At 35.7% G+C, this 25,623-nt stretch overlaps 1 protein-coding gene and 1 pseudogene across 2 annotated transcripts; one reads left to right on the top strand and one right to left on the bottom strand.

The window, feature by feature from the left end:
* Positions 1–6,608: 6,608 nt before the first annotated feature.
* LOC147549394 (ethylene-responsive transcription factor-like protein At4g13040) lies at positions 6,609–11,999 on the bottom strand. 2 transcript variants are annotated; one of them, XM_086671730.1, is made up of 7 exons: positions 11,777–11,999; positions 10,163–10,221; positions 9,809–9,939; positions 9,016–9,097; positions 8,049–8,229; positions 7,216–7,337; positions 6,609–6,925 (listed from the first exon to the last, which is right to left on the bottom strand). In XM_086671730.1, exons 2-7 carry the CDS (start codon positions 10,203–10,205, stop codon positions 6,792–6,794), a joined length of 693 nt encoding a protein of 230 aa, XP_086527856.1. In that variant the 5' UTR covers positions 10,206–10,221; positions 11,777–11,999; the 3' UTR covers positions 6,609–6,791. The 2 variants fall into 2 exon arrangements, with proteins under 2 accessions (XP_086527856.1, XP_086527855.1); XM_086671729.1 differs by having other exon boundaries at positions 10,689–11,936.
* Positions 12,000–20,512: 8,513 nt separating this feature from the next.
* On the top strand, positions 20,513–20,860 carry LOC147549393 (cysteine proteinase inhibitor 1 pseudogene; annotated as a pseudogene).
* The last annotated feature ends 4,763 nt before the right edge of the window (positions 20,861–25,623 follow it).

Below are 25,623 nucleotides of genomic sequence, written 5' to 3'. Positions count from 1 at the left end.
TTACGAATTCACCATAACCATTCCTACAAACCGCAGACAGAACTGCTCTTCCAGCCACGAAAGCAACTTAAAGTTGATTTTAAGTTTGTCTTGATCTGGCGGGATCCAATTTTGTGTTGGCCGATGAGATCTATCTTCATTGAGTGCCTCTAGATTTGAATTCGAGCATGAGATCCTTCAATAAAGTCAGAGACTCTTGCATAATTTTATGGTTGTTTGAAAATGTGCCTCCAAACACATATTTATTACGAACTTTTCATAAGCACCAGGCTCTATGGATGCGAAGTGCAATAATCTCTTCTTCTTTATTACTCACTATCCATCGGTATAGTAACTTCGGGAAGCTTTCGTCACTGTCAACTCGCAGATTATCGGATAAGCCAACCATTTTTGAATCTCATTCAAAAAGAGGATACTTCATTGTTAAAATTATTTGTTTTTCATTCTGAATCTCATTCCATACGGTACAATAGATCATGAATAAATATTTGAATTGAGTAATCCGATAAATACCGTTATTAAAGACATATTGGGTCCTAAATGCACTAAACAAAGACCTTAAGGTCATTCTAGAGGCATGAAGCCCATTCCTACCTTTATTTATATCCCTTAACAAATCAATAAATGATGGATTCCACTTTCAACCTTAATCGAATCCGTGACCTATAGGTTTTCGGAGTTGATCTTGAGAGATCTGACGACCACAAGTACTTTACCTTATGAGCTTGAGGATGACTTAAGTTCTTTTTGTTTGAGAGTTATAAAATATGTTTCTGGACGCTCATTCCTTAATGGGAAAACTAGGCCAAAGATAGTTTTGGTTAAGAAAACATGTTTAAATTTGTGTTGTTTGGACTCTCTATGCTAACCTGTGGGAACTATACAATTCGATCAAACGTATACAAACCATGTGCGTACTAAGTCTAAATTTGTGCAAACTTTACTCGTTCGAAGTGATAGGAAAAATAACCTAATTAACTTGTTCAGGAATATGAAGATAAACGATGTGAAAATAAAAGCAGAGACACCAAGATAGTTTAACGTGACAAAAAACCCCTCCAAGATAGAAGGTAAAAAACCACGGGACCTAGTCCAGAAATCTTCCAATATAATAAAATAATGGGTTACTCAATTCTTCCCTAAAGCAATAGGGGATTAACCAATTCTTCAACATGTGTAGAAACACTCTTGGATAACAACTCTTCACCAAACTATGGTGGATAAACTGAACAAAGAAACAAAGAAATAGAAATCTCATACTCCTTAGGATTTGAACAAATCCTAGATTACTAAAGGTTGAAGAAGATAACCACAAATTAAATTTCTTCACAAGATTAATAATCTTCCTTTCTTCAAACCAATATTCTTCTCTTTCAATCTTTCTTGAAAGAACCACTTCAGAAATCTCTCTTTCTCTGACTTCTCTTTGTTCTGAAAGTTGTGAATAATCTCTTCCCTTTCATTCCCTTTTATAATGATAAATAGAGAGGTTTACCAATAGAAATAGGAATTTCTTTTTAGGATTGAAGAAATAGAAGTTTCTATTTTTTCCCCAAACAAGGAATAAGAGAAATCCTATTTCAACTCGGAGTCCTTTTATTATAAGGAGGGACCCCAACAAACTCCCCCTCCCGACTTATGAAAAGGGACCTACCATCCCCAAACCTGCAACACTGCTACATAACTCATGCTTGTCTTTGGGTAATGGTTTTGTCATCATATTTGAACCATTGTCGTCAGTATGGATTTTCTCGATCTTCAATACCTTAATTTTCTTCAAGAACAACTTGGATCCACTGGTATCTAACATTTATATGCTTAGATTTGGAATGGAAACTGGAATTCTTACTGAGGTGGATGACACTCTGACTATCACAATGAATAACATAATTATCTTGTTTCATACCAAGTTCTTCTAACAGTCTCTTCATCAATAACATCTCCTTGCAACATTCTGTGATGGCAATATATTCTGCCTTTGTAGTAGAGAAAGCTACACTCTTCTGTAATTTAGATTGCCATGACACTGTTCCCCCTGAAAATGTAAATAGGTAGCCTAATGTGGACCTTTTGGAGTCTACATCCCCTGCCATGTTTGCATCTGTGTACCCGACTAATACTGGCTTATCATTACCATAACATATACGAGCTTTAGACGTACCTCTAAGATACTTCAGAATTCACTTCACTACTAACCAATGCTCTTTGCCTGGATTGGCAAGAAATTTGCTTACTACTCCAACTGCAAATGCAATATTCGGTCCCATACACACCATTGCATACATTAAGCTTCCTACAGCTGAAGCATAAGGAATTTTCTCCATTTCTTCTTTCTTACTTCTAATTGATGGACACTGATCACGAGTCAACTTGAAGTGACTGGCTAATGGACAAGTCACTGGTTTTATCTTGTCCATATTGAAAATTTCTAAAACCTTCTCAATGTATCTTTCTTGTCATAGCCAAAGTTTTCCAGTTTTCCTATCATGTGGATATCCATCAGGAAATTTATGAACGAAAGCACAATGATCTGAAGCCGTCCTGTGATACCCTTGATCCTTCATGAATGATTCAAACTTTTTGTACCACTGTCTTAGTGCTTGTTTCAACCCATATAAACTCTTCTCTAACTTACAAACCAAGTGTTCCTAACCTTTAACTTCAAACCCTGTTGGTTGTCCATATACACTTCTTCCTCCAAGTCACCATGAAGGAAAGCGGTCTTGACATCTAGTTGTTCAATTTCTAGGTTCATACTTGCGGCCAATCCCAATACTAAGTATAGAGGACATCTTCACCACCGGGGAGAAAATCTCATCAAAATCAATACCCTTCTTTTGCCCAAATCCTTTCACCACTAGGCGTGCCTTGTACCGTGGTTGTGAATTTCTTTCTTCGGTCTTGATTTTGAACACTTACTTATTTTTAAGAATATTCTTATTCTTAGGTTTTTCAACCAACTTAAAAGGGCTATTCTTATGCAAGGATTCAATCTCATATTGCATAGCTTTCAACCACTCCTTGTGTACATCATCTAGGGCTTCATCATAGCACTGCGGTTCTCCACCATCTGTAACCATCACATACTCGTATGGAGTATACTTGGTAGATGGTGCTCTCTCTAGTCGATCTTCTCAATTCAGTTGGTGATTCATGTTGAACTTCCATTCCTTGCTCAAGATCATCTCCCATATGAACATCTTCACGAGCTTCATCTTCATGAGTTTGTTCTTCACTTGCATTATCATGCATAACCTTAGAAGAGATATGTGGATCTAGATCAATGAGATCATTATTATGATTCTCATGTTTCTCATGTTTCTCAACTTTCCCGAAGTCCTGAATAGTTTGATCTTCTAGAAAGACTACATCTCTACTTCTAAAAATCTTCTTATCAACTGGATCCCATAACCTGTACCCAAATTTCTCATACGCATACGGTAAAAAGATGCATTGCTTGGCTTTATCATCAAGCTTTGTTCTTTGATCTTTAGGTATATGCACAAAAGCCCTGCAACAAACACCCTTAGGTGTCCATAACTGACTTCTTTCCCAACCCCCACCCTCTCAGCTACATCTCCATCTAATGGTGCTGAAGGTGATAAATGAATTAGATAACATGCAATACGCATTGCCTCACCCCAAAAGCTTTTAGGCAGCTTAGCTTCTGAGAGCATACATTTGATCCTCTCCATAATAGTGCGATTCATGCGTTCTGCTACACCATTTTGTTGTGGAGTTTTGGGAACTATCGGTTCACGTCGAATACCATGGGTTTTGCAATACTCTTTAAATGACCTGATGTATTCTCCTCCATTGTCAGTGCGAAGGCACTTCAATGATTTCCCTGTCTCCCGTTCTACCATGTTGTGGAAATTCTTGAAAACTGTAAGTACCTGATCTTTGGTCTTCATGGCATTTGCCGAAACTTTCCTGGAAGCATCATCTATAAAAGTAACAAAATACAAAGCACCACCAAGTGTTTTGACCTTTAAAGGTCCACAAACGTCAGAATAAACAAGCTCCAAAACACTGGATTTTCTTTTAGATGCATTCTTTTGAAAAGAAACTCTATGCTGATTACCTACTAAACAGTGAGAGCAAGTGTTTAAATTTATACCTTTCATGTTCGGTAAGTCTTGTCGTTTAGCGAGGATTTGAAGTCTCTTCTCGCTCATGTGCCCGAGTCTTCTATGTTAAAGATCAGTGGAAAAATCTTTTTCAACTACATTCAATTCTCTTTTTACACGGTTTTACTTGAGTCATGTATAAAGTACAACACTTATTACCTCTTGCTATCACCATTGATTCTTTTGTGAGTTTCCACTTTCCATCACCAAATTGACTGTGATACCCTTCATCATCTAGTACTCCTGTAGAGATTAGGTTATATCGAAGATCTGGCATATGCCTCACATTCTTAAGAATCAATGTACTCCCTGTGCTCGTCTCAATTTTCACTTCTCCGATTCCTACGATTTTTGAGAAACCCAAGTTTCCCATCCTGACTTTGCTAAGGTCACCAGTTCTGTAAGATCTAAAGAAATCCTTACATGGAGTTGCATGATACGAAGCACCTGAGTCAACCAACCATGTTGTTTCTAGTTCTGACTCAGTCATACTTAAGCAAGTGCCTCCATAACCTAAGAGTAAGATAATGTCATCACCTGATGCAACTGCTGCAACATTATCTTGTTTTTAATCATCCTTTTTATTTTCCTTCTTTGGTTTCTTGCATTCACTCTTGTAATGACCCATTTTTTCACAACCAAAACATTTAGTTTCTTTCTTTGGTTTTGATCTTCCTTTTGACTTATCATGGTTATGAGGTTTTCTAGTTTTACCTCTCCTCTGTCTTTCTGTCACAAGTGCTTCTGAATGAGACTCGTCTGACGATGATTTCCTTCTTGTTTCTTCATTCAACAAACTACCTGTTACGTTGTTCATACGCATTACGCCATCAGGAGCAGAATTGCTAAGAGACACCACCAATGTCTCCCAACTATCTGGTAAAGAATTTAGAAGAAGTAAGGCCTGCAACTCATCATCCAAAACTAACTTCATAGCAGAAAGCTGATTTACTAGACTTTTCATCTCATTCAGGTGTTGAGCAATTGAGGTTCCTTCTTTATATTGTAATTTTCCTAGCTTTCTGAACACGTAAGCCTTTTTGCAGTTGTCTTTTGATCATATAATTCTTCTAGTTTCCTCCATAGACTAAAAGCGGAAGTCTCCGTCGATACATGATGAAAAACACTGGGTTCTACCCATTGTCGAATAAATCCAACAACCTTTCGATCTAATACCTTCCAGTCTTCTTCATCCATCTTCATCGGTTTTGTACCGTGATTTTCAACGGGTGCAGCTAGGTCTTTGCAGTATAACAAATCTTTCATTTTTGCTTTCCACATCAAATAGTTTTCTCCATCTAAACTAATTATGCGATTAGTATTCATTTCCATATTTCTGAACAATAAATCCAACCTGAGCTCTGATACCACTTGATAGGAAAAATAACCCAATTAACTTGTTCAGGAATATGAAGATAAACGATGTGAAAGTAAAAGCAGAGACACCAAGATAATTTAACGTGGCAAAAACCCCCTCCAAGATAGAAGGTAAAAAACCACGGGACCTAGTCCAGAAATCTTCCACTATAATAAAATAATAGGTTGCACAATTCTTCCCTAAAGCAATATGGGATCAACCAATTCTTCAAGATGTGTAGAAACACTCTTGGATAACAACTCTTCAACAAAACTATGGTGGATAAACTGAACAAAGAAACAAAGAAATAGAAATCTCTTACTTCTTAGGATTTGAACAAATCCTGGATTACTAAAGGTTGAAGAAGATAACCACAAACTAAATTGCTTCACAAGATTAATAATCTTCTTTTCTTCAAACCAATATTCTTCTCTTTCAATCTCTCTTGAAAGAACCACTTCAGAAATCTCTCTTTCTCTGACTTCTCTTTGTGAAAGTTGTGAATAATCTCTTCCCTTTCATTCCCTTTTATAATGATAAATAGGGAGGTTTACCAATAGAAATAGGAATTCTTTTTTAGGCTTGAAAAAAATAGAAGTTTCTATTTTTCTCTAAACAAGGAATAAGGGAAATCCTATTTCAACTAGGAGTCCTTTTATTATAAGGAGGGCCCCAACACGAAGCTGTGCAAACTTTAATCGTGCAAAGCTGTCGGAGAAACCTTATATATAAAGCAGAAGCCCAAAAGAATATATTTATGGGTTATTTTTGATAAAAAAAATTGATAGGAGTTTTTGTAAATTTTCCCTCTTTAGTGGACTGTCTGGATAGAATTAACTTTTGAGGTTCTTTATTTTAGTTTTACTGTTTTGGCCAAACAAATTGCCACCTAAATTGGCATGAAAATGAGAAAACTACCTTTTTATGGGTGAAAGAATGAGAAAACTACCTGAAAACTGTTTGGATTATTCTATAGTGAAACTACCTTGCGAACCCCCACATTGTGTGGTCCAGAAGCTGTAGGCACTTTTGCACTCTGGCCATACATTTATTTGGTGGGTCATCTTCATGTAGTAGGGTCTAAAAAGCATAGTGTACAATTTGTGGATAGAAAGTTGATATGATTCTAAGAAATGGAAATTTTATTAGAATAAGAATAGCATCCAGAAAAAAGATTAACAACGCCGATACACGACAACAATTAGCCCTAATGGAAGGGCCTTATACCCAAAAAAATGAGAATGAAATAGAACTAGTACCCATATGATTCACTAATTCTATCATGTTCAAGAAAATGATAACAATCAAGAGAGCGATGTCGGTCTTTGTACACCTTCTGAAGTCGGAAAACCATTTTGGTGCTCCCCTAACCAGTTGTTACCATGAAGCGAAGCCCTAGGCTTCTTTCTCGACCCTTCCTCAACCCTTCTTTGGTTTCCTGAAAGACAAAAGAAGGCCATTGAAGGAAACATTATTTTGAGGAAAATGAATAATGACTTGGTTTTCACATGGATTAAGACTGACGATTGTTTAGGACATTCATCGATAATGAGTGAACTTATACTAACCACATTTAGAATCTTTCGTCGTTCATAAAACTAATATGGAAAAAGAGATGACTAGTTTCAAGGATATAATTAACTGCACCATGTGGGAAAATCGACCAACTTCCTTTGTTACAGCAAAATCAAGACTTCGATAGAATAGAATGAAGAGAGGAAATTTTACTTTTATTTGTTATTGAACTGCGAGTTATTGCTAAGAATTCATCCCACTTGAGACGCCTCAGTTCTTGCTTCTCCTCCTCTGGGAGTTCAAAGTTTGGTTCCCTCCCACACATAAATGCGGCCCTGCATAGGTAAAATGGTGTATAAAATACAAAATAAAGTTGCTCAATTGAATAATTAGACAAACTGATATTACGATTATGTGCAAGTACATACAAGATGGTATCAATTCTATTTATGATCCTAACACGATTATGTGCAAGTACAAACAAGATGAAATAGCAAATATTTGTCCCATTATGCGGTTTTTATTAGAAATTTGGTTCAGCCATGTCTTTCTTTCGAGCAAGTTGTAGTCGTCTATGGTTCCTTGATTTTACCACAAAAACCAGATTTTTTGGCCTAAAATCCATGGTTTCATTGCATACTTCCATAAGCTTCCACTACTTTGTGGAGCTTTACGGAATTTTGGACCTGAGGTCTCTTGACCGATCTATCAAGATAAAGTATCATATCGGTTATAAAGACCTGAGTTTTTTTAATTAGAATACAGTGTTAGTAGACGTGTAGCTTGACCCGGTTTTTCCGGTCAAGCTCGGTAAAGTTAAGTATTGCACTAGAAAGACGTTGCTCTTTGTGAATCTATGGGAACCTAACACAGGACTTGCTCTTGCAGTGAATTGCTTCCGAACTTTATTAAAGTTCTCCATGTATTTTTAATGGGTATACAATTAACTGGTCAACTCGAAAGACTAAAACCTCAGTAAGAAAAAATGTGATCATCGCTTATGTATTATACACTCTTATGAAGAAACAGCAGACAAGATTTAATACCTGTCATACAAGTGAGCAGCTTCTTCTTGAGAACCAACAGTACCCAAGTGGATTTGCTTTTTCTCGACTTTGATTGCTGCCTGCCATTTTGAATTCTTGAAATAAACACCTCTCAGTATACATGGTTCCTGGTCTTGGAACTGTTTTCTCCGATGTCGTTTTCTTCGTTTGATACGTTGCTCTAGAAATCAATTTTTTTTGTTAAGGTCCTACTAGTTTTTGAGTTTTTAAACTACTTAATCAACAATTTATGCTTCGTAAAGTGACTCCAAAATGAAAGAAATGCTTACTTCTAACAAATTGACATTTTCATACAAGTTTTGGGACAGGGGAGATACTAATATTTAAACCTGGTATATGAATACCAAATTTCAAATTGGCGTCTGCTTGCGAGCTGATCAGTAAATTTAAAGAGGTCAACCGCTTGTTTAAGTACTTGGGTGCGAGACTCAAGCTCGACTAACCGAGGCCCGATTCCCTGGACTTGGAGAGTAACACTTTGTTGAATCATTCAGCCTACAGATACAATACCACTACATTCATGTCTTAGAAAATGACAACTCGTAACATTCAAATTATCTATTTGAACATGAAAGTATCCTTGGGAACTCCTTAACTTTTCTCGTAAAACCCCAAAATGCATGTCTAATTTTGTATTGTGCTAACCCTACTGATGTAGATACCTTGAGGTTTTTCTATATTTTCTGAAACGACAGTTTTTCTCATTAAGATGATAAAACTTGTCCATAAATTTTATCACCAATAGGTTGTATAAACAGTTACATCGATTTGCTAATTGTGTGAAAACTAAATGCTCCATCATATTATGGCATTTCATGTTCTCATATGTACTTCAGAAAAGTTACAAAAAGAGCTGAAAATATAATACGAACCCACCAATTCAGTCTTAACATAATTGATAAAATATAAACAGAAATTGGATGATATATCACACACTAAGTCGAACCTGGAATTCCTTGTCTTGGCTCCTCCTTTGATGAACCTGAACATATATTGGAGGATATAGGACATGTTTTTGGGACATTGACCTGAAAAACAACAGTGCATCTTATCGGTATATTGAACCAAGAAAACGATAGACATACATTGGTTATTCAATAGTGTTCAATATATAATCATGAAAGGGGGTTTAGAAGCCGAAAATCTCGTTTTTGAACACATCATGTCAAACATCATCAAGCAAAATACTAATGTAATAAACAAACTGATAGAAGTTAGTTAATACAGCTACCCATTTCTACCTATTCCCTTTAGCACTTCTGGAGATGCAATTTGCAATCATGTCAGAAGAAAGAACTCTTAATTCAACAAAATCGTTACCTTAAAAACTCATGATACTAATAAAAAAGAGAAATCCAATTTTGCTCTCATCCTTTATACTAACAGTTGGTTTCACTAGTTGCAGTACAAGCTAAATTCACTACACACTACTGAAATCTTGGTTTGCTAGCTTGTAACTGATAAGTGGACTCCTTTCATAAGTAAAAGTCTCATCCAGATGAACTAAAATGAAATACATTTCACAATATAGTCAAATTCGGCGAAACAGGAAAATGACAGAGGCTACGAGGCAACAAAAGCATACATCATTGAATGAAATATACTACAAAGATATTAAGTTTATCTGACTATCACAGAATGCCGATGAATGCAAATCGACTATGTATTGAAGAAATAGTGTAGAGGAAAGGACCGTGGAATAGAATTATGCACGAAGTAGATCCATCGATACAGTGTACCTCCTGTGGCTGGATGACATTATTTGAAGCCAAAGGATGCACAGCGCCTGAGTTTGCGTTCTGATTATGACTTCCATTAACATTTCCATTCTCAATATCCTTAGGAATTTGAACCGGGAAACAATTTTTTCCTGCAATTTCCAAAAAAACTGGTAATGACTTCATATAAGCATAATTTAGAACCTAGCTCTTTCTAGTTCTTTATTACGATGAAGGAATATTTCATAGTTTGAGTAATAATACATAGAACTTGTCAAGGAGGCCGTACTAGTAAGCCTATACTAGACCTCCTATTAGGAAGAAAATTCATGAGTTTCCGTATTCAGCTAATGCCTTATATTGAGTTCAATATACCAGAACAAAGCCCCAAGAGTCTGCGCCTCCTTAAGCTCACCATGGTTGAAACACTTTTCCTAATAACAGTAAGTACACATGGTTCAGTCGATGATGTTAAGGCATAAAGAACCCATGTGTGAACAAATAATGAAAATAGACAAACATCAAATGAGACGAATGTGAACATAAATGTAAAAACTTAGCTCGGGAGGGTGATATTATAAAATAACAAGGCACATCTAACCAATGTAGTTCTAATAAAGTTTTATAATTTCTACTACAACCAACATATGGACAACTCTTGACCACCCCACTCCCCACTTAGACTAACTTGACTAAATATAGTTACCGTGAGTTCTTAACCTCTTGAATCCCTGACCATGCGCTAATAAACTTCAAAATCTTTAAATATTATCTTAGAAGTTGGTTAGGAGAACTCAAATATGAGTACTTTATAAAGAGATTTCTCTATAATTGTTCAACATTTACTTCAAAGTTTCAAAAAAATAAAAAGTTGTTCGACATTTCAATGATTCAACAGTACCATAGTTCTCTCATTTTTCTTCGTAGTTGAGAGATTTTATCAGTTCAAAAGCTTTAGTCGTCGTTGTAAGTTTTTCATCAAGTTCACCGCTGCGCCAAATTTAATACAGTAGTAAAACGTCCCGAGAGCCTGCTACCGGCCTTACCCACCCGAGCCCTTGAATAGTCAGTCCTACTTGGCACTTGGCCGACTAGCTCCGAACTATAAGATTAACACCATACAAAGAAAACCCTCTTCAGTCTGTCCTCATCAATTGTGAACCAGGAAGTGTGAAGGAAATTGATACCTTACCAATATGTGGGCTAGTCGAACTAGTACAAAATTACCTGGCAGACTCGTTCCGAACTATAAGATTATTTAGCACTGAGCTAGTCGAACTGGTTCAAAATTTGAATTGCCGAAAGCTCAGAAAGAAAATCCATATGTTGTTGAAGTCAATATCTATAATCTCAAAACTTCAAAAAAAAATGATAAGAAACCCTTTGCTGCATGCCTGTGTAAACTTAATCGGTTGCGTACAATAATGAGACCTTAAGCCCCATCGAAACTGAAACTTCAAGGAGCTCAAAGACCAGGAAGGAACTTCTTTAATTTGCCTAGGAATTCAACATGGTGATAACAATAATAGACTTCAAAACCCCATTTCAAATAAAACTTAAAAGACCTATAACCACATACACAATAATTAACAAGATATATACAAAACCCAATCAATGAGCATAGAATTCAAGTCAACCATCAACAAAGATAACAATACTAGAAAATTAAAACAATCCACCTCCGCAATTCAGTAATTCAAGTACATTTCATACTTCTACACGTCTAGAGGTCGTAAAATTGGAGAAAAATTCATACATGAACAAATGCAATAGCCAAAGAGATAATCAAAAGCTTACTAGAATCTACCTACCTACTGGTCCTACCCCAACAAGTACCCATAATCTCAAAAACAAACAATTGAGAAAGAGAAGAATACCCAAAGAAAAATATCAACAAATTAGAATCTTTGGATCATAAAAACAAGAAGAAGAATATACTACTACCTATTTTCACAGGGTGACTCTTATTTTTTTTGAGTAAGTTCATACCTTTGGTTTATGGTGAAAAGCAAGTGTGTAAGGGTAAAAGGGAAAAAAAATCAAGGGTATTTGAGGAAATCGGTGTGGAGGTGACGAGCTTGGAAGAAGGTGGTAATGGGGATGAGGGTTAAGAGAGGGAAGAAGGTGGTTGAATGTATATCTACCACCTTTTGTTTTTCTTCCCTTTTTGAGTTTTCATTGTAGAGAGAGAATGGAGTGAAGAGAGGGTGGTGGGAGGGGTGAAGAACGTATGGTTTTTATGGATTTTACTTGGGTTTATTACCATAATACCCTTGTATTTTTCAACAACTAAAGTTCCAACACACCCTAGCCTTAAGCCCCTAATAAATGAATTTTGTTTTCTTTTGCTTTATAACATACTCTTCTTTTTTTTTTTTTTTTTTTTTGAAGTGATATTATATTGAAACTAAAAAACAAGAGTTCTATTACAGTACATATGCGAAATAAAGTAAGGGATGTTCTTCCATGTCTGCCTCCTATTCCTGTTCCTTACTCACTTTGCCAGTCTGCCTGCCACCTGATTGAATTTTCTGTTCACATATGAAAACTTAACTGATTTCAACCTTTGCGTGATTTCCTTTATTTTTTGTATATTCATTTTGGTTTGCCACTGTATTTCATTTCTATTATTCTGTAAAGATTGAATCACATTGATATTATCACTTTCTATAATTATTTTCCTGTAATTATGGGCCACCGCCCATTCCATCCCTTTGAGGATAGCTATAGATTCGCATTCCTCTACATTTCTACTTCTAGTAGTTGTCGCGTGAGCTTCTAAGAATTTCGACTCATTGTTGTGTATAATTAAGCTTGTTCCTGCAACATTTTGTATGTCGATGAACGACGCATCCACATTTATTTCCACCCAATCTAACATTGGCGGGATCCATTTTTCTTGCAACACATTAGTTTTAATCTGAGTATTCTTCTTATACTGGGGAAAGTTTATTATCATTGATTGTGTTTGTTCTAGGGAATTGATTTCATGTTAAAAGCAGTGATCGCATCGAATTTTCCATATATTCCACATTATTGTCGCCAAATTTATATTATTGCTCGTTATACTAGATTGTGAGTTTTGTTCCCATGTGAAAATCCATTCTCTAACCGATGGTATATGTTCTGAAATGATATTGAAGTAAAACCATATGTTTTTTGCCAAAGGACAGTGGAGTAGCACATGCTCTATGGTTTTCACAACATTACATGTTAGGCAATTCGGATTATTGTCGATGTATTTTCCTATTCTTTCCCTAACCGGGAGAGCTTTAACACATATTTTCCAAATGAATAATTTTATTCTAGGTACGACTGGAATCGACCAGATAAAATTCCAATTTGGTGTAACTGATAGTGGAGAATTCATACTGATGCTAAGATTTTGATACATGGATTTGACCGAGAAATTTCCCGATTTTGTTAGAGACCACCTCATCTGGTCCTCATTGTTACAGGCAATAGGGATGGACAGAATTAAATTTCTTGTTTTTTCATCGAAAGTGCTATTAAGTAGATCTTCGTTCCATTTTTCCTAATCGATAAGTTGTGATACTTTCGTTATTTGTGAGTTGTAAAGATTATCCGGGGGATGGTTTAGAGTTGGGATCCAGTTATCTTTCCAAACCTCTATTTTCTCCCCGTTTTGAACCTCCCAAAAAGAGAACTTATCAATAACATGCTTGATTTATTGATTTTTTTTTCATACTTAGAGCATCTCCAATGCGACACGCAATCTCTAACACTTAGAGTGCCACATATGACTTTTTGGAGTTTTTGATAAAAAACCATCTTCAATGGAACACTTTGTTAGACACTCTAATATGAGGAAGACACATTTATTATAGAGTGTATAGAGAAAGAAACTTTAAATGAGAGTGACTACTTGAGACTCTCCAAGTGTTACTTTATAGTTCCAACCAATAGAAAACCTTACTTTTCAACTACTTTTTATCTATTGGATTGAAGAGGGGCATGTGTATTAAGAATAAAGACTTTAGAGATCTCCATTGGAGACTAAATTGACATTTAGGAAAGAGAATCTCTATTGACACTTGACAATTAAGATTTATAGAGTGTTTGTTAGAGTGTTCCATTGGAGATGCTCTTAGGGGAAATTTCAAACGGGAGTGCTAAAATAACAAAATCCTTGACATGATGAGTCATTTTTACTAAAAGAAAAAAGTTTATCAATGTTTGACTTTGTTCTGGACGGTTCTTTTACCCATGTGATTCATCGTGTCAAGATTCTTTGTACACTTAGCATTTCCCAATTTCAAATGATGCATACATTAACAAATTTGTATTTAAATGTGTTATAACTGAAAGTCGCGGAAGCTATCGAACCTATCCTAGAAATTGATCCGATTATGAAGATTAATCGAAAAGCTAAGTCAAAATCAAATATGCGAACAGAATTAACGAGGTTCGGCTTTAAAGCCTACGTCCTCGGGCGAACAAGAAATCTTTATTGAAGGATAGATGAAGACGACTCACACAACCCGCAAGTTCGTCCCAAGATGGTACCGTATAGTAATAACCTTCTATACTAAATCTTCGACGACCGAGAAATTTAACACCGCTCAAAACTATGAAAAATTTCTCTCACTCTTGCTCTCTCTCTCTAGATCTCTAAAGAAGAGTTGTTGTTGAGTAGTTGTGTTGATGTGTATAACAAAGCACTCAATCCCCCTTTTTAAATACATTATAAGCCGACTCTAAACTTAGAAATTAGAAACTTAAATTTGGAAACTGCCTCCAAATCCAAAACCGCCTCCAATTCCTTCAAACCGCCTTCAATTTGGAAACTTCCAATGCAAACCGTCTCTCACAAAATGAAATGAATTTGACCACATTTTTATAGATTTAATGGTAAACCATTTAGTATGTATTATCAAAGGTGATAGTTCTCTTCTTAGGTTGATGACCTTTGTGTTCTCATGGTTGTAAGAGTATTAAAGGTTCTGAAAACCGCGCCTACCAATTTTTTGTGACTTGGTCCCAACCAAATATTTTGTTAAACCTATGCACCGTAAGATGAACAATCACCAGAAATAGAGTATTTTCCAACAATTTCTCATCGAGGCCTCGTTAGAGAAAGATAGATTGTTAGGGGAAAACTAGTTAGAAAGAGAAAGCTGGAGAGAGATAGATTGTTAGGGGATGATTAGTTTGAGAGAAAGTGGAGAGAGATTGATTGTTAGGGTACTAGTAAGAGTGAGATGGACCTGATGGATACATTAAATCATACACGAATAGCTAATGAGGGCGGCAGAGTTAGCATAACTATTAAGAGTCCCTCGCCAGACAGCTATGCGGTTAACGACATAGCCGAGAAGCTCCGGACCCGGACTTTGACTTACCTTTCTTGGGCAAGAAGTATTCTCTTCTACATGATAAGTTCAAATCAAGAGAATACAAGAACAATCCTTATTACATAGGAAAGAATCTTCGAAGCCGTGGAGGATAAATCTGAGACGAAGAGAAGATCTTGTATACCTCAAGGTCCTAACTACGTTAGACTTCTTAGCTTTTGCCTGATGCATTGTTCTTCCTCTTGCAGAACTTCCTCATAAATTACTCGCGTTTGCATTTATGATTAGTTGTTTGTGTGTGCAACCATGTTTCCCAGAGCTTTCAAAATGAGGAAACATGTTGGTGGTCATAGGGGAGACCTCGGATTACGTGGACGAAAAAGCTAGCCTCCAAGCCTGCTAGCAGATTTATTAGTCTCCTACCAACAACTATGGTGCTCGATTGGTGACGATACCCTCTTCGAGGATTTTGCCTGAAACCCTTTTCTTCGTCTAAGACCAACCCTTCTCTTCATTGGAATAGTGAGATGGAGAGAAAGAGAATGTTGAAGTTTGAGAGACAGAGAGAGAAAGAAAGAGATAGACAAAAAGAAAAAGAGAAATATAGACAGAGGCAGAGAGAGAAAAACAAAAAGTAAACAAAAAAAGACTGACTTATTCGAAATATTTTACCCCCAAGGATGCTCTTGTGTTCCCCAAAGTGGGTGGCCTTAAGTTATTATCTCTTTATGTTCTCTACATTTTTGAACTTTTTACGTTAGAAATATCAATCTTCCATAGGCCGTTAAACCTTAACACCAAAATTATCGATCTCATATAAACGTCGAACCATTAAAACGTGTGCACCAAAAAAATTCGACTGTCCAATGAACAATATTTATTTCCAAGAAAACCCATATAATTATTGTCTTATAGTTAGAGAAAATTAAAAGAAAATAAATACACGAAGAGAATTACAAAGATAGAGATTAAAAAAGCCAAGAAGTTAGGATAGAGAAATTTCTCACATTTTCTCTTCCACAGGGTGAAAAGATGATATTTCTCTTGTCATTAAACCATGAACTCTTTTATGGACGGAGAGAAAAAACCTCTTCCACCCATCATTCAAGGTGTTCTCAATCTTCACATAAATAGGAGAGAGAAATAGAGATATTTTTTATTTTGTTGAGAGAGAGTGAATATCTATTTGACCACAAAAATTTTCATAAAATATTGGAGATACGGGGCAGGTCCATGCGTCAGGTTCTCAAAATAAAAAATGAGAACGACCTTGGTTCTTTAAGTATTTACAGAATTGCCATTCAAAGATGTCTGCGAAAATTTGTCCGCTCAGTTTTGAAAAGACCCAATAAGGCAACCATCACGTCTCCATTAATTACTACCCACGCCTTTCAGTTTTGGAAAAACCATTTTTCCTTTTCAACGAAGACATTCACTGTTCTAGCTTTCGTTCTCAAGAAATTTGCTTCTATCTCTTTAGAAATCACTTACAAATCAGATCTTCTAATTAACCTTCTTGATTTCGCCTCCAACAAAGCTCCATCGAAGAGGTACTCTTCTAAGAATCACTTGAAACTGTAAGTTTTTATACTCTCTCACCAATATTACATAAAAAAACGTAAATCTGAAAAGTTTTCTCTTACATCTTCCCCTTTGTGGGTGCAGATGGTGAAGAAGCTTTCCCTAAATCTGAAAAGCTTTCTCTTACGCAGAGAACTGTAAGTATCTACTTAGATCTTAGATATCTTCTTCATAACAAAAAAAAATCTGTTGTTGATTTGGGAAAAAAATTCAGATGGGGTTTTGAGTTTGTTAAAAATGGGTTTCTCCTTCTCCCTCATTAACATAACCTAAATGAAATTAACTTTCTCGTTTGATTCAAAAATCCTTCCCGGTTGAATTTTATTCCGAAACCCTTGATCGAAGAAATTTTGTGTTTGATTATTAGTTAAGAACTCTAAAAATTATTAACTTTCGATACCTAGTTTTCTGTCCTGTAAACTGTTTTCTTCCCGATAAATAGTTTCCTTTACAGTGCATATTTTCATCTAGGTCATTTCTGCCTAACTATTATGTTCTAGTTAGTTTCATTTACATATTTTTGTTCCCCGTACAGAGTTTGTTCAGGGAAAAAGATTTTACAAAGTTTAGTTCTATGTACACATGTTTGTTCCTGGAAAATATATTTGTATATACTATATTTGAAATGAGAATGAAAGTGTGTTAGTCTTTGTTGTATTCTTCTTTGTACATAATTCATTAGATGGTGTTATTTGAGATGTACTTACCACTTAATGTTTCCATTTTACAGGAAGCACATGTGGACTCTACTACCGCTATTGTGCCTAAGCAAAAGAACACGACAACAATATAACTAACATGATATGAATGAGTCTCAAGAGGGATGGAGAAAGAGAATGGAAGATGAAGTGTCTCAAATGTTTTGTTGTTTTAAGTTTATACATCCGTTTACTACCACTTTTGTAATATTTACGATACTTTTGCTCATGCACTAACACACCTGTAATTTACTGTACACGAATGCATGTTTTGGAACATTTATGTTTAAGTGAAACTTTAATAGTAGGTTCTTGTACAAAATTTTAAATAAGATACATCACCTTACGTAGTTTAGAAAGCGTCAAAATGTACATTCGCAAATGTTTAGTACATTCGCAAAATTTGATTCTCTCTGTATTTTTTCTTCTTTTTAAACATATTTTCTCTCTCTCCAATCTTATTTATTTTCTTCACTCTTTATATGATGGACAATTATAGGACATTCCTTCCAAAACGTATATTATTTTCAAGGAAAATTTATAGGACATTTTTCTTTTTACTGTACATTTTTTTTATTTACTGGGAATTATCTAGGGTACAGGGAATTATTTTATGTACTAGCCATTTGGTTATGTACTGGACGCTTTTGTATTGCAAAATTTCTTGTGTACAGGGAATTGTTTTATGTACTGACCATTTGGTAGTTTTTCATTGATTTGTTTCCATATATTTTTTGGTATTTTCCCGTTGATTCGATTCTCTCTGTATTTTTTCTTCTTTTTAAACATATTTTCTTTCTCCAATCTTAACTTCTTTCTTTTTCTCAAACATTCTCTCCTTATATGATGGACAATTATAGGACATTCCTTCCAAAACGTATATTTTGAAGAAAAATTTATAGGACATTTTTCTATGTACTGTTTTTTTATTTACTGGACACTTTTGTACTGGGAATTATCTTGTGTACCGGGAATTATTTTATGCACTAGACATTTGGTTATGTACTAGACATTTTTATACTGGAAATTTTCTTGTGTACCAGGAATTGTTTATGTACTGGCTATTTAGTTATGTACTAGACACTTACTGGGAATTTTATTGTGTACCGGGAATTGTTCCATGTACTAGCCATTTGGTAACAAAACATACTATATGAAACTTTCAAGATGCAAATGATAACAAAATTGTACAATGTGAAACTTCAACAGTAGGTTTTCATGCCAAATTCAAATAGATACCTCTCTTGACTTTGTTTAGAAAGCGTTCAGAGTGTACATTTTGAAATGTACAGTACATTCGGAAATGTGTAGTATATTTTGAAATATACAATACATTTTCTTATGTACTCCAAATAGAAGTATGCACCTCACATCTCGTAATGTACTGTACATAAAATGATCCACGCCACATTTGGACGAAAAGGTGTATCAATCACGCTGAATATAACAAAAAAGTGGTACAGTATCTGAAGGAAACTTTAAGATGTTAGGTGTCACATTCTATCCTACATTTCAATATTCTTAGGCAAAAGAAGTGAAGTGAAAAATGATGTCGGGAACTTATTAATGTCTAGTAAATATTTTGTACACGTAACATTCCAATATTCTCCAAAAAAAAGAATCTATTGTATACAATGCAGATGCACATGTAACAGGAACCGGGAGATGTTCAGTACAACATTCTTTGCACTCAACATTGGAATATTCCCAGAACAAATAATAAATCTAATAAATCTAACAAAAATTGGTTCAATCTCTTTATAAAAACCTAAAAATAACAAATCTAGCAAACCTCTTGCAAATAAACCCAAGGTTGACCGTAAATAGTAAAACCAAATTAACATAGAGATCTGATCTGGTTTGATAAAAACACAGATTTGTTGTTATCCAGTTTGGTTTTTAAGAAACCCTAAATCTGGAATCTCTTACCACGAATGGAGAGAAGAAAACAGATTTTACAACTTCCTTGATCTGTGTGGTATAGTGTCTTGAATCTCTAATATACAATAAAAAACTCTTTCCAAGACATGAATCTTTGTTGCAGAAGAAAATAATTTTGTTGATCAGCAAACAGAGCATGAAGAGAGATCTTTTCGTTATGGAGAGAGAAAGAAGAGCTATTAATCAGGGAGATTAATCAGAATAGGGCGACAACAGTTGGGAAGAAAGTCGATTTAGGAAGATTTCCTTCTCAAGATATGATCCTCATTTGATGTTGATTTTCAATCAGTCAGATAATTAAGGAAGGTGAGGCTCTCAAAGTACCGGGCATGAGCAAAAAAGGCAGAAAAAACAAAAGAAAAGAGGAAACAGTCAAGAAAAGAGGGAATAGTCAGATTTTCTGGCATTTTGGACTGGGTCCTCATTTTTGTTTTGGGCCGGGGATGAAGCTTATTTACCCTCCATTTATTGGGCCTCTCACCCATTTTCGGTTTTAGTAATTCTAAAACACAAAATTTGCTATTTTATCTGTTATTTTTAGTTAACTCGGTTAGAGGATGTGACTAAGTAAAAAAAATAGATTTGTATATGACGCCCAATACAAAAATGGGATGTGAGGTTGACTTTGAAGCCACCAATATTAGTTTTTTTTTGCAATACACAGCTTAGGTGTGAAATTCATTTGTAAAAAATAAAAATAACTTATGATTTAACATTTTTTTTTTTGACGAAATACTTATGATTTAACATATGATGTATATAAGAAAAAATTTCATATATATATATATATATATATATAGGAAATTTACGTCATAAATTATTTATAACTATTTTTGTCAAAGGGAATGGTATGAAAACCTTACATTTGCCAATGATTTCTTAACCAAAAGCACCTTGCTTTCTCGTTATGTGCGGTCTCTATTATTCTAGAAAATATATATTTTCGGAAAATAATATAATAAATTGATCGAGCATCCAAAAAATCAAGTCATTCAATTCGTTTCTAAGAAAAGAAAATATTTTTCGGCATTTGTTTCCTCGGTTATTTGTGAAAAATGAAAGCAAAATATATGTCTTGAATGCGGTGTTATGGAAACTGATACGACAATCCCGATTACCTTCTACCCAATTGTCTATATAAACGAGAAAACTTCATAGAAGTTGCATAACAAGTAAAAAAGAAAAAGAAAATGATGAATTCAAAATCTCTCATTCCTTTTGTTCTCTTGGTTTCTTTCTCCATCCTCTTCAACGAAATCGTAGCAGTAAGTGGTTGGGAACCAATTCGAGATGTGAATCACCCACGTATAGTAGAGATAGCAAAAGTTGCAGTGATTGCACACAACTATGAGGTCAAATCTGTATTAGTATTGGATCATGTAATCAGGGGTGAGATACAATTAGTTGATTCAGGGAAGGATTATAAACTTATTCTGGCAGCGAAAGATGGAAGTCAATCTCCTGAGAACTATGAAGCTGTGGTTCATGAAGAAAATGGGTTGGCTTATAAAACCTTAACTTCTTTCAGAAAAGTTTGATTTTCTTTATGACTAGTATATTATTTTTCTATTATAACGTGACAATAAAATAGACTTGTTTCTGCTTCGGGCCTAGAATCATAACGATGATTTTTATTCTAGAACATGATTGAAACTTTACCATTTGTGTAATTTCGGACTCCTCATTATCAATAAAAAAGTTTTGATGTTTTGTTAATTCGAATTATTTAGCGGATAAATGTCTCTCTTCCGAAATTAACTAGCTAGTTTGATGACTCTTGAACTTCAAAGACAAATGGCATACACTCTTTCGTTATTAAGCCCATTGAAAGCCTTTCCTGCTTATCTTTATTTTAAGGTTAAGTTTTTCTTATGCTCGTTTGAGTTCTATTAACAATTCTCTTATGAAAAATGATAGAAGAGGCAACAAAGTGGTAGCAAAGTAATAAACTCGATACAACAACTAGCAACAAAGCCCAGCAACAAAGCCCAAATGCCCTACCGCGCACCCGGGCTCACGGGCCCAAAGGTTGAATGTCCAAAAGCCCGCCCGGGGATCCGGACCCAAATGCCCGCCCGAAGTATGTGTGTGCGCGCGTGTGGGAACCTTCTTTACCCCACTAAGTTCTTTACATTGAGTTGTCAAACAACTCATTATAAAGACCATCTAGTTTCACTAGGTCACAGATATAGGATAATAGGTTATAGGAAGAAGTTGCTTTGAATGCCATCTCCTTATCTAAAGGTGGACCCCACCCATGTGCTAGCTAGAAGACAAGAGAGTCTTGACTAGTAGCAAGTGGATGAGGTTCACTATCAATTAATTTCAAGAACGAAATAAACCCAACACATAAAACCTTAGAGGACATATAACACACTTATAGGAGCACTCGAATCATAGCCAGGGCCGTGCGGTGGGCAGTGCGGGCAGGGCGCCCGCACGGGGCCCACCGCCACAAGGGGCCCACCACATTTTCTTAAGTTAATAAATAAAAAAACGGGGTTTTATGCACCATGTTGACTCCTAATTACTTTAATTATCAAATTTGTTACTTTCTTTTTTACTTTATAACGTGGGCCCAAATTTCTCTGGCCCACCTTTCTCTCCACCTTTCTCTCTTTAAACACAATTATTTTCTTCCTCAAAATCTCAACATTCCTCAAAGTGTTTAAATTTTTTCTTAATTTGTGCTTATCTATTGCACCTTTCTCTCTTTAAACACAATTATTTCTTAATCTGTGCTTATCTATTACTTATTCTCTTTCTATGTTCTAAATTATTTTTCTAATTAAATTTATAATTTATTTTCTCTATATAGTAAAAGAGTTAGACTTTATCGAATATAAATTATAGTTTCAATTTATAGATATATCTTTTTTTCAAGTTTTTGTAGTGGTGGCCAACGGGCCGTGCCGACACGGAAACAGACCGGCACGACCCGTTTATTTGAGGACACGGAACGGCACGGAACGGTCCGTTCCGTGCCGTGTCGACCCGTCACGGGTCTGGCGTGCCGTGTCGGGGCTAGGATTTTAGAGCCCCAGACCCGTTAAACACGGCCCATTAGACACGCAGGAACGACACGGAACGGATCGTACACGGCACGACCCGTGGGCACGGAACGACACGGAACGGAAACGGCAACAACGACATGCTAGCAACGGCCCAATTTAGTTATTTGAATTTTTAAGCATTACCTAGGGTGTACTAACATCCTCAAAACACTTTTAATTTTTTAATTTCAAAAAGTTACTTAGGGTGTACAACACTCTCTTTTGAGGATGTTGTACACTCCCACCCCATTTATTAGTGATTGGTGTAGTACAAAAGAGGTTTTATTTTTTTTTTCACTTAGATTTTTTTTTTGTTGAAACAAACTAAAACTTATTTTCAAAAAAATAAACAAATAAAGTGGTAAAGATAGTCCCACACCTAAACCACAAAATATAAAGTAAATGTGGAGAGTCTTTATACAACTCTTTTCCAATAATATAAACAAAGATATGACATAGACTCTAAAGTTTTTGTACATCACAATTTTTTACTTGAAAAAAATGTAATATTACTTTTATTACTTTTTTTTTACAAGTAAAAAATATTTATGAATGGGTCGGAGCCACGGGAGCGACTACGGGAACGCCACGGAACGGCCACGGGAACGCCACGGAACGGCACGTTTCTGTGCCCAGACCTTTGTGGTCTGGGCACGGCACGGAACGGCACGGCTCAAGCCGTGCCACGGCTGCCAAACGGGCCCGTTGGCCACCACTAAGTTTTTGACTCCTAGCTTGTCAAAAAAGAAAAAAAAAACATCAAGTTTTAAAATTTAAATCGATATATTCTTCTTCTCGTAATTTTTGTATGACATTAAATTTCTTTTTATTATTTGCTTACGTTTGTTATGTTTGATCCATTTAATAATTATTCTATTTAATCAATTAGCCTATTTAGTAACGCTTTTGACTATAATATATTAATCAATACTTTGGAAGTAACAATTTTACATTCTTTTTAATGGTTAGGTGTTAATTTTAATAGTAAGACTTATATTTAATTAAATTAAATTTAGCTTAATAGTTATTGTTAAATTTTTTTACATAAATTTTTTTTCTTTTTACTGACCAGAGGAAAATAAAAGTGAACACAAATTGAAGACAATCATCCTATACTGGTAAGAAAAAATTATTTTTCTTTCTGGTATATTTATTCATCGTAATTGTGTCTACACAAATTAATAAACAATATATTTTTCTTTTATAGTCAAATTATTTTGAGTTTTTTTTTGTTGAGAAAGAGTTTGTTTGTTATTTAACTTTCCGATATATATTTTTTCACAACTGACTACATAAGAGGCCCAGAAAAAAAAATTGACACTGGGCCCTCAAAATCTCAGGCACGGCCCTGATCATAGCCAGTCTCAAATAGTTGGTGTTGCACCTAATTCAACTACCTAAAGTAATATCAGTATCCTAAGTTCAATTCAGAAGATTTTGTGTTGTAAACTATCAAGTATTACCAGCAGAAGAAATAAACAACCTATGTGTAACAGCTTGGTTGAAATACCACAATAGTTGAATCTGAAAACAAAACAACGTGTCAATTGTCGAAACAGACACAAAAATCTTTATTTGAAGGTAATAATTGAGCTTGATCTAGAACCATGAATTTCGATGAAGGAGCGCTTCTCTATTCCCCGGCTCGTTTTCAATCAGCAAAACATTTTCATACTCCATATATAGAATAAACCTAAATTCTTAAGACTAGGTTCCAAGTACAATGCTCTTAACAAAAAAAAAAGGTTCCAAGTACAATGGTGTCTGCTTAAAATTTATATCAAGATAGGATCTGGATTGAGGAACATTGATTCTTCAAAATAGAAAACTTATATCCTCTAGTCAAACAAAAACATTTAGAGAAAAAAGAACAACAACATCATCATCCACGTGCCAGGTTGGCAGGTTGCTACTCCTCAAAGAAATCGCCCCCACCAATGTAATCGTGTATGATATCAAACTCCTCATAAGTTTGAATGGAAAAACTGCTAGCAAGAAAAAGGTGTTAACTAAGGTGTCACTAAAATAAGTAACTTCATTGCTTATTTAAGTAGAAAAATAAAGAAGTTAGTTTGGTAAAGTGAAAACTTCTGACTTCACTTAAGTTAAAATTTGACTTTCTTTTGAAATTAAAATGTTTAACTTTTAACTTTAAAGTAAAGTAACTTATGTACAACACATACATAAATTTTACTTGACGAAATTTTTTTCTTCGTCTATCTCCACTCCACCACCACAACTAAACTTCTACCAATTATACCTCCATCACCACCTCAACAACAATTGCACCTCCCCCGCCACGGCGCCACCATACCTCAACCACCACCACCTTCGCACCACCACCACCACCACCACCACCACCATACCTCCATCACTAATACCACTACCACAGACCTCCACCACACCACACCTCAACCACAACCACCTTCGTACCTCCACCACCACCGTACCTTCACCACCACCACCACCATACCTCCATCACTACCACCATACCTCCATCACTACCACCCACATATTTTATCCACCTTCATCGCCACCACTATACCACCACCACCACCAAATCTCCATCATTACCACCAACATATCTTATCCACCACCATACCTCCGTCACTAGTACTGATGTCGAAAATTGACTCCCGGTTAAATCAGCATGAAAAAGGGAGTTGATACATGACAGCCTCCGTTATGATGGTATATTCTGTTTGGAGAGGAGAGATTCCTTTGTTCAGCTCCGCTTCTCTGCTCTGCTTCTCTGCTCTTTTTCTCCTTGCTCCAGCTCATTGCTCCTGTTCGTCTGTTTCCGAGGGGGGAAAACCTGCAAAGGGTTCGAAAACCGCTCCGACGCTCAAGACAGTCAGGGTGCTCTTTGCAGTAAAAGAATGAATATTGATCGATCCTTTTGGGGGCGAGTTGTGAGAACTCTGAGTATGGGGTAATCTTTTCTGGAGTGAAGAGATCGTGTCCTGTGAAGGACGAAGTGGGGGGCCTTTTATAGGCGAAGTTAAACCGACTGTGTTAATGGCGGTGGTGAGGCGGTGGCCGTCAAACCGTAAGGGAAATTACCTCTTTTGCGTATCTAGGGTTTCTTTTCGAGTCTATCCCGGATCTTTGATAAGTGAAAGTTTCTAAGTTCAAGGATACTTCGTATATATCTTGCCAGAGTGATAGACTTTAAAGGAAAATTTTCTTCTTCTAGATACGTGGAGTCCAATCGGGCTTAAACACTTCAAGATGTGAGGCTGACTGAG

This window comes from Eschscholzia californica, unplaced genomic scaffold (genome assembly GCF_041429995.1).
Source record: "Eschscholzia californica isolate CP2 unplaced genomic scaffold, dmEscCali1.0.p SCAF_3, whole genome shotgun sequence".
NCBI lineage: Eukaryota > Viridiplantae > Streptophyta > Magnoliopsida > Ranunculales > Papaveraceae > Eschscholzia > Eschscholzia californica.
Note: the sequence above shows the minus strand (reverse complement) of the source record. Positions and strands in the feature narration are given on the sequence as shown.

What these genes read in the sequence shown, in the direction of transcription:
- LOC147549394 (XM_086671729.1), bottom strand. An exon ending in ACTCTTGGGGCTTTGTTCTG is followed by an intron (nt 9,940 to 10,162) that starts GTATATTGAACT and finishes TGGAAATTGCAG; the next exon opens with GAAAAAATTGTTTCCCGGTT. An exon ending in GCTGCTCACTTGTATGACAG is followed by an intron (nt 7,338 to 8,048) that starts GTATTAAATCTT and finishes TTACCTATGCAG; the next exon opens with GGCCGCATTTATGTGTGGGA.